General features: G+C 33.6%; 1 protein-coding gene across 1 annotated transcript; it reads left to right on the plus strand.

Moving 5' to 3' along the window:
* Positions 1–281: 281 nt before the first annotated feature.
* LOC130444013 (polygalacturonase-like) lies at positions 282–7,616 on the plus strand. The gene is made up of 5 exons (XM_056778972.1): positions 282–461; positions 4,122–4,358; positions 5,467–5,681; positions 6,875–7,199; positions 7,329–7,616. Exons 1-5 carry the CDS (start codon positions 395–397, stop codon positions 7,583–7,585), a joined length of 1,101 nt encoding a protein of 366 aa, XP_056634950.1. The 5' UTR covers positions 282–394; the 3' UTR covers positions 7,586–7,616.
* The last annotated feature ends 1,852 nt before the right edge of the window (positions 7,617–9,468 follow it).

A 9,468-nucleotide genomic window follows, 5' to 3' on the forward strand; every position in this document is an offset into this window, starting at 1 on the left:
GTGTCGAAAGTTTCTTATAAAACATTTTTTATGAAGAAAATTTCTTCTAAACCCCGATTGAATTTATTCGTTTACACTAAACTTGTCTTTTAGAAACAAATATGCCTTTTATATCTGAACAACTTTGTTTTTAATCATTTTGCATTCCTATTTATTGTTGATTCAGTTGAATATTATCTGAAATTTTATTCATATTTTATATTATCTTCGTAATACTCTTAATCTCTTGAGATTCTAAAGTTCTCATTAATCTGTTTATGAGATATGAAAGCAACCGACTTATATCGATAAATACTTCAGAGTTTACTGAATATTGATAACTGATAACAAGTAATGTATATAAACAAAATACTTTGATCATCGACATAATATTGTTTTACCTACATAATAAAAAATGAAATTATTATTGTGTACTTTGGCAACACTGTCACTAAGTGCTGCTTCATACGTTTCCAATGAAAGTAAGTGATTACAAATTTTTCATTTATCCAACTCACTTCTCAATAGATAATTAGTTGAAACATTGAATACAATCTTGTATTTCAATTTTCTTCTTCAAGTAGCAAATTTATCAGATAGTCCGCTATTGAAAGTTCAAGAATAATTCTGTAACACCTCAAAATATTCGTTAAACTTTACGGATTGTGACAACATATCACTGAAGATCCTCGCTTATTTACCGTCTTTATCTCTGTCGGTAAATACTCATTTATCCACTCTTCACATATCGTTTCACTATCTAGACAACAGAAATATTAAAGCACCATTATCTAACTCAAATACTTCATCGTCAGACAAAGACTCCATTGTGACTGATAGAGATTTGGAAGCTACCGCTTGCTTCGTCTACAACCACCCTACTTGCCGCCACCGTACCCTTAGTAATGTTTGTGCTTGTGTATCTTCCAATTAGTTCTGCTTATATGTGATCATCAATGGTAAATAGAAATAGTGATCTTGGTCTATTTTTGTCTAGATTATTCGTTCTTCAATATGCTCCTGGGTACTGACAATTAGATTAGGAGAATATTATTTACCTTTACATTTACATTTGTGAAGTTCATTTAGTTGATCGCTTTGTAGCTGTTTGATTGTCAAATATTTGTCTTTTTAAATAATTCCTCTCGAAACTTAATGGGGTATATCATGTTATGGTATAATTTCTGATCTTATCTGATCTGAACTGTGTCGTCTGTGGAATTCTTTCCAAGCGTATAACTATATATCGTGGGATTTAGTTTGATTTGATAATTTAAGTATTTTGGTGAAAGAAAATATGAAGTATTTAACTGTTTTTATAATCAAAAAATGTAAATGTGGCAATTGTCTATTTCTAATTCATCTGCATTCTTGCTTTTTTAATGAATTAAGTTCTTACATTTTCTCGTTTTCCATTATAATATCTTTGAGTCGTTATTTTATGTTAATTTGTTTGGAAAAAAAATGTCCAAGAGTTTTTCAAAATGCCAAAGTTTGGATCTTTATTTGATCTTTATCGAGGCTTCACCATTCGGGTTCCCTCTGTGCCGTATGTGTTGTGGATAGTTTCGAAATACCCAGGTGAAGATGTCATAGTCCTTCCTAGTATTTTATTTCGAACGATGTTGCGGGTTGAGGTCTCAAAATAAAATTATCCAATAGTTTTTCAAAATGCCAAAGTTTCGGTCTTGATTTGATCTTCAAGGCTTCAACATTCGGGTTCCCACTGTGCCGTATGTGTTGTGGATAGTTTCGAAATACCCAGGTGAAGATGTCATAGTCCTTCCTAGTATTTTATTTCGAACGATGTTGCGGGTTGAGGTCTCAAAATAAAATTATCCAATAGTTTTTCAAAATGCCAAAGTTTCGGTCTTGATTTGATCTTTATCAAGGCTTCAACATTCGGGTTCCCTCTGTGCCGTATGTGTTGTGGATAGTTTCGAAATACCCAGGTGAAGATGTCATAATCCTTCCCAGTATTTTATTTCGAATGGTGTTGCGGGTTAAAGTCTCAAAATAAATCTGTTCAAGAGTTTTTTAAAATGCCAACTTTTCGGTCTTGATTTGATCTTTATCAAGGCTTCAACATTCGGGTTCCCACTGTGCCGTATGTGTTGTGGATAGTTTCGAAATACCCAGGTGAAGATGTCATAGTCCTTCCTAGTATTTTATTTCGAACGATGTTGCGGGTTGAGGTCTCAAAATAAAATTATCCAATAGTTTTTCAAAATGCCAAAGTTTGGATCTTTATTTGATCTTTATCGAGGCTTCAACATTCGGGTTCCCTCTGTGCCGTATGTGTTGTGGATAGTTTCGAAATACCCAGGGGAAGATGTCATAGTCCTTCCCAGTATTTTATTTCGAATGGTGTTGCGGGTTGAAGTCTCAAAATAAATCTGTTCAAGAGTTTTTTAAAATGCCAACCTTTCGGTCTTGATTTGATCTTTATCAAGGCTTCAACATTCGGGTTCCCTCTGTGCCGTATGTGTTGTGGATAGTTTCGAAATACCCAGGTGAAGATGTCATAGTCCTTCCTAGTATTTTATTTCGAACGATGTTGCGGGTTGAGGTCTCAAAATAAAATTATCCAATAGTTTTTCAAAATGCCAAAGTTTGGATCTTTATTTGATCTTTATCGAGGCTTCAACATTCGGGTTCCCTCTGTGCCGTATGTGTTGTGGATAGTTTCGAAATACCCAGGGGAAGATGTCATAGTCCTTCCCAGTATTTTATTTCGAATGGTGTTGCGGGTTGAAGTCTCAAAATAAATCTGTTCAAGAGTTTTTTAAAATGCCAACCTTTCGGTCTTGATTTGATCTTTATCAAGGCTTCAACATTCGGGTTCCCTCTGTGCCGTATGTGTTGTGGATAGCTTCGAAATACCCAGGGGAAGATGTCATAGTCCTTCCCAGTATTTTATTTCGAATGGTGTTGCGGGTTGAAGTCTCAAAATAAATCTGTTCAAGAGTTTTTTAAAATGCCAACCTTTCGGTCTTGATTTGATCTTTATCAAGGCTTCAACATTCGGGTTCCCTCTGTGCCGTATGTGTTGTGGATAGCTTCGAAATACCCAGGGGAAGATGTCATAGTCCTTCTTAGTATTTTATTTCGAATGGTGTTGCGGGTTAAAGTCTCAAAATAAATCTGTTCAAGAGTTTTATAAAATGCCAACCTTTCGGTCTTGATTTGATATTTATCAAGGCTTCGACATTCGGGTTCCCTCTGTGCCGTATGTGTTGTGGATAGTTTCGAAATACCCAGGTCAAGATGTCATAGTCCTTCTTAGTATTTTATTTCGAATGGTGTTGCGGGTTGACATTAATATGGTATAAATATGTTCAGCATTTGTCAATATTTATTCGATGGCGTCATTAGTTAAACAAGAATGGTCTGTGGTAAAATGTCACTTTGATATGAATCTATAATATTACTGAATCTAAGAGCCACAAATATCTATAAAATTAAAAAAGTGTTGTGTGTTTATGTCTCATTTATACACGACATGCCTCCTATTAACCAACTTTGTAACAGCACACGATTAGTGGTAAAAAACTCCCGAATAACATAATAGAAACAATCATATTGAGAGGAAAGTATAAAGGAGAAGATGTTTTGATATCCCGCATCCCAATGATTCCGAGTGATGTACCATTTGATTTTAAACTACAGTTTAAACAGTACAGCTAGCTTTCGCTGTGACAATAAGCAAATCCCAGGAGCAGTAATTAAGTGTTTGTGGTATTCATTTAGAAAAACCATGTTTCTCGCATGATCAATTGTTTATTGCCTGTTCCCGTGTTGGAAAACTATCTGCTCTGTTTGTTTACCTGCTAGGAAATCAAACAGAAAATATCGTGATCAAAGAGAACAAAAAAAATGAAACTTATTTTAGAATAAGTAAGAATAAAATGAATATAATAATTGAAAATGTAAAATTGTAATTTTTCATTGACTATTAGAGGAATTTTAGCTGTTTTACTATTTTTTTAACAAAATATAATTGCTTTTTCTTTTTTCTTTTTTCATCTTATTAGCAGAATAAATATTAAAGAAACTGAAAATATAAAAAATCGACTGTTAGGCGGTACGAAGTTCTCCGGGTCAGCTAGTTTTAACTATTTAATAATATTCTTTTGTTGCAGCTTCAGTAGGTGCTAGTTGTACTATCAATAGTTACAATGATGTTAATAGTGTGGTTAGCAGCTGTAAAACAATCACAGTTGGCAGTTTCGAAGTACCAGCAGGTGCCACTCTTAAACTTGCTTTGCAGTATGGTACAGTTTTGACCTTTAACGGAGTTATCACTTTCGGATATACTGAATGGGATGGACCATTAATGTGGATCATTGGTGATGGGGTTACAGTGCAAGGATCTTCAAGTAAGAAACATATTTATCTAAACTAAAATGTAGATAAGGTGATTCATAATTGTTGGAGTATAAGTTAAAGAAAGAAAAATTTTTGGGGAAAAAATCGTGATAAACAATATAATAACAAGTTCTCAACCCAATTAGTTGAAATCCCAAAGGGCCCACATCTATGTGGATACGAAACGAATGTCGGATAAGGGTGAAAGTCTTGAGAAAAAATCAGTAGAAAGCGGTAAAAAGGAATAAAATTGTCCTGAGCGCGTAATTTATGTATGTACTTTCTAGTTTTTGTTAATTCATTTAACAGACATATATTATTATTCATTTATTTATTTTCTCGTTAGAATTGGAATTTATTTAAATAAAGCCAATTATTGGACGACACAATATCTGGATATTTCTGCTTTATGAATAGAATTAACATTAAAAATTTCAAAGAACTTCCAAATAATATAAGAGCTGGAAAAAAAATATTTTTATAATGTAAATTCGATTAGCTTGAGAACACCATTATCTGAAATATCCACAAAAGGAAAATTATTACAATCCAAGCTTCCACAGCAAAGGGACCAAGAGACCGTTTCATATAATGAGATCATTTGATCAATATCAGGTGGCATTTTATGCTCTTGGTGACATTGATTATGATATTGAGATTGTTTTTAAATTCATTGAAACATTCATTTGTCATATGTAAGGCATAGGTATTCAGTCTCTGAAGACGATACCTAAGTTATCGAAACTGGCGTGGGACTATATGATTGTTGGAGATTACCGGCAAAGACTCAAGGTAAATTAAAAATATTTCACCTTCGTACTCTGAAGATGACTTGGTTCTCAAAACGCGCATCAATATGTTTGATATGGTTCCAGAAATTTCAATTTAGTTAAATAAAATTTCTTTAAAATATTAAATTATCTTTCTTTGAAGTATCTCAATTAAATTCCTTGTTTTAGCTTATGATAAGGATAAATCAAGATAAATATATTCTACTGCGATAGTCAAATTTTCATAATTTCTTCTCAAGGATTCGATATTGTTCATATTTCTAATCATTTCGAAAATAATATGGTAATTATGTTAGTATATATGTTAAGTTGAAAAATTTGTTCCAAGGTCATTTAATCAACGGTCGTGGATCTCTTTGGTGGGATGGTTACGGTGATCACAGCAACAAAAAGAAACCGAAAACAATGATAATTCAAGCAACTGGGAACTCTGTTTTCAAGTCAATCAAAATTAAAGATTGTCCACACACTTGCATTGGTATCACCGATTCTCACGATATGACTATCGAGAACTGGAATATTGATTGCAAAGATGGTGATAGTGTGAGTAAATACTGTATCATAATAAAAATGAGAAATCATTAAGTAAATTTGAGAAATTTTGTCTGGTTCTGTAGTAGGCTAAGAATTTTTCAATATATCCTCGTATGTATTGCCTAGGCAACGCATATAACGTTGATATGTTATATACTTCGTCAACCATATTTATTCATTTCCTGAAATGACTAGGCATTATATATAATGCCGGATAATATGCTTTGCTGTATATTTACCGCCTCATGCAATTTCTGCTTCTGATTCGCTTTTTGTTCAGGGTTGCGAGACAATAATTTGCATGCAAAGATATCTTCCGCTCAATTCCTATTTTTAATTCTAATTTATGTAAATTTCAATTTTGGTGACTGTACGGAGCTCAATATGTGTTGGGGCTGGATCACCATGTGGGTTAAAGGTGATAAGCCTCCGATCCGTGTAAACTTGATAAAACCATATTTTCAACTCATACATTTAACATTTATACTATCTGTTACGTCTACTGCGTCAATATGTCGATTTGTGAGTACATTGATAACAACGGTTTGATCCAGCTTGCTAAACTGGGCCGTTCTTGGAACGGTTATTGGAAGCATTTGAATGATATTTTCTGCGTAATTTCCTCCTATGCATGGCTCTTTAGAAATCTGGCAACTCTATAATAATGATAATTCTAACTATAATAAGATGTTCCTCACTTCAACGGCCTTGTCATTAACAAGCTCTGTTTGGTTTTTAAAACTGATTGATGGTTTAGAGAAGATCGCCTGCTCTCCTACTTGCAGCTCTATCGTCTTCACTTTTTCCCACCTCAGGCTGATAATCAACCTTGTCTCGGTTTTGCGCTCTGCTGGTTTCAAGCTGACTGAGAGAATTTTTACGAGGACCGTATCCAACGTGAAGTTGATATTCTTTGGATCCGTTCTATTTGTCGTATTTGAAGATTCTGTGTGCGAGATAGCTGATTATTATTTCTCTAGACATATATATCCTGGTACACTTATCTTCCGTAGAGCCTATATAATACGTATCCATCTGGCAATCTTGAAGGCGTTCTTCACGTGAAGCGTCACCACTAGACTGTACTTTTGTGTTTCCACCTTATATTGATGATATATAATTGTCTAGATCTGCTTTTAACATAAATACATAAAACCCTGTTTTGAATATCTTTTTTAAATGTATAACATTTTATTCTATAGCAAGGAGGAGCAAATACCGACGGTTTTGATATTTCCCGTTCTTACAAAATAACTATTAAGGATACAGTAGTATGGAACCAGGACGATTGTATCTGCATTAATCAAGGACAGCATTTAATGATTTCAAATATGCAATGTACCGGTAGCCATGGTTTAAGTATTGCCGTTGGACTATATCAAGATTATGCCGATAACACCGTTCACAATGTCACATTTAAGAATTCGGTAGTACAAAATTCAAAACTTGGTCTTCATATCAAAACTATCGCTGGAAATCAAAAAGGAGAAATTTCTAGCGTAACGTACAACAATATCAAACTTTCAGGTACAGTTTTTCTCTTTAGATACATTTAAGCATCGTTATAATTATTCAAATTGTTAGTTATACACATATAAATCTTATAAAGTTAACTAAACTGGAGACTAATAAACCATAATTGTGTATCATTTTTAGGAATATCTTCCTATGGTATTAATATACAACAGGATTACACAAATGATGGTTCTACAGGAAATCCCAAAGGAAATATTGTTATAAAAGATTTGACGCTCACAAATATTTATGGAACTTTATCAGGAACTTATTCTACTGCCATTTATGTCTTGTGTGGATCTGGTGGATGCTCTAATTGGCACTGGTCTGGTATCAATCTACAGGGAGCATCTCAACCCAACTCTTGCAATTACGCTCCCAGTGGATTCACGTGTTAATTTAACAACTAATAATAAAAAATAAAAATATTTTGTTTGTTTTCTTCAAATAACGTTTTATAGTTTAAAAAATCATTCTTTTTATTAGAATAAAATCCGGTTTAAAATTACCACCAGAAAAAAAACATGTAGAAATCAAATGAAATAAATTAATTGAAGACAACCAAGTACAACATTGTACTGACAACAGATCCCACGGCATTCACCAACTTAACTGTTGTGCCCGAGTCCTATGAAAGCCTATTTCTGAATGGAATATAAAGGGTCCTATATACATTTGTTCTTCCACGCTCCTTTCCAGGATGTCCTCTTGGAGAGGACTAAAGTAGAAAAATACGTGCACCAAAGTGTACTTCTCGTGATGCCCATTGTCTTAAGGTACTTTTCCAGTGGGTTGTGATAAATCCACTTATCGTCCTTAAATGAGACTGTCTCTCGGTACTTGGGTAGCTCTCTGAAGATAGTTTTAGCATGTCGCATGCCAGGATTTTGCAGTCACTTATCCAGATTGTGGGAAAACCGGTAGAGTACTCGTGACGGCACTCTTCGCTAAAACGTCTACCGTTCCATTTTCCTGAGAATTATAATGTCTAAGAACCCACGAAAGTTATTCGTTCACAATAGATGTTTCGCTACAAAGGGTTCCTACTCCCAGTTGTGTATTGTGCATCACACATGTCCTTTTACGCTTGGAAATTTAGGATGAGTTACCTCCATAATTCCGTCTACTACAGAAAATAACTATAAAATTATCAATAAAGTTTTAGCCACTGTGACGACGCCGACGTACGGTGAGATAATAACCTTTTCGAGTTTTCTGTTCTTTATTATAACTGCACGACTATACTTCTGTTTTTTTTTAACATAATTATGATAAAATAAATCATAATGTCATTTTTATTTATCACGTGTTCGTTGATCGATCTATGATTTGAAATAATCTAAAATTTGTCATTTATCTCAATAAATTGATGGTAACTGAAAAATGGATATTATTTTATCAAGTAACCAATCTCTTTTTGTCTCACCAGATCTAATAATATCTGTTTTCTATATTTAGTAATTAATTATATCTCTCGGATAATCATTTCAAGAAATGTCATTTTGTTTATACGAGCTTTTATTTAGTTTCGCCTCTCCCGCTGTTTGTAATCAAATCTTCCAAGTTAAATTTGATCCACTTCCCTCCGATTGAGTTGAAATTTTGCATGTATGTATAAATCACGTGACATTGGAATATTACTGTGACATCGATCTGATCTGATGATGGGGAAGATGGGCATAGAAACCCCGTAATTAAAAAACGACGCAACCCCATTAAGTTTGGGCTCGTTTGATTCGTATTGACGAGTATCTTGATTGGTGTGAATATGCAGCTTCAAAAATTTGTGAAATTATTGAATGTGGACTATGTCTGATTGATTAGATGGATGACTTAATGTCGAGTTGAGCACGTGCCGAGTGTTGAATGATGTAAAGGTGGATAAACATTTCACATTGCTAACGTTGCTCCTTAGGGTACCAGGGCGAACCCAGTTGTACCGAAGTCCTTATCCGTCTACAATGGACACTAAAGAAACTATTACACAAAGAAAACGAAAGAAAATATAGTAAATCTCGCATTAAAATACTAAAAAGCTGAAAATAACATAGAAAAAAAGCCTTTTTTAAAATAGCTTTCATTATTTGTTAATAAAATGAGCTAAAAAGTTAATAACAAACTAACTAATAAGGAATAAGTTGATAATTATACCATAAAAACGTAACACGCTTTTATTTATTAAATTGGGACTAAGATAAAAACGGAAAGAAGTAATAATTAAGGTGCAAATATTTAGTGTCAAAAATATATAATTAAGAACTTATATATTTCTTATTGGGGT

The sequence above is a fragment of the Diorhabda sublineata genome, chromosome 1 (assembly GCF_026230105.1).
Source record: "Diorhabda sublineata isolate icDioSubl1.1 chromosome 1, icDioSubl1.1, whole genome shotgun sequence".
Lineage (NCBI taxonomy): Eukaryota > Metazoa > Arthropoda > Insecta > Coleoptera > Chrysomelidae > Diorhabda > Diorhabda sublineata.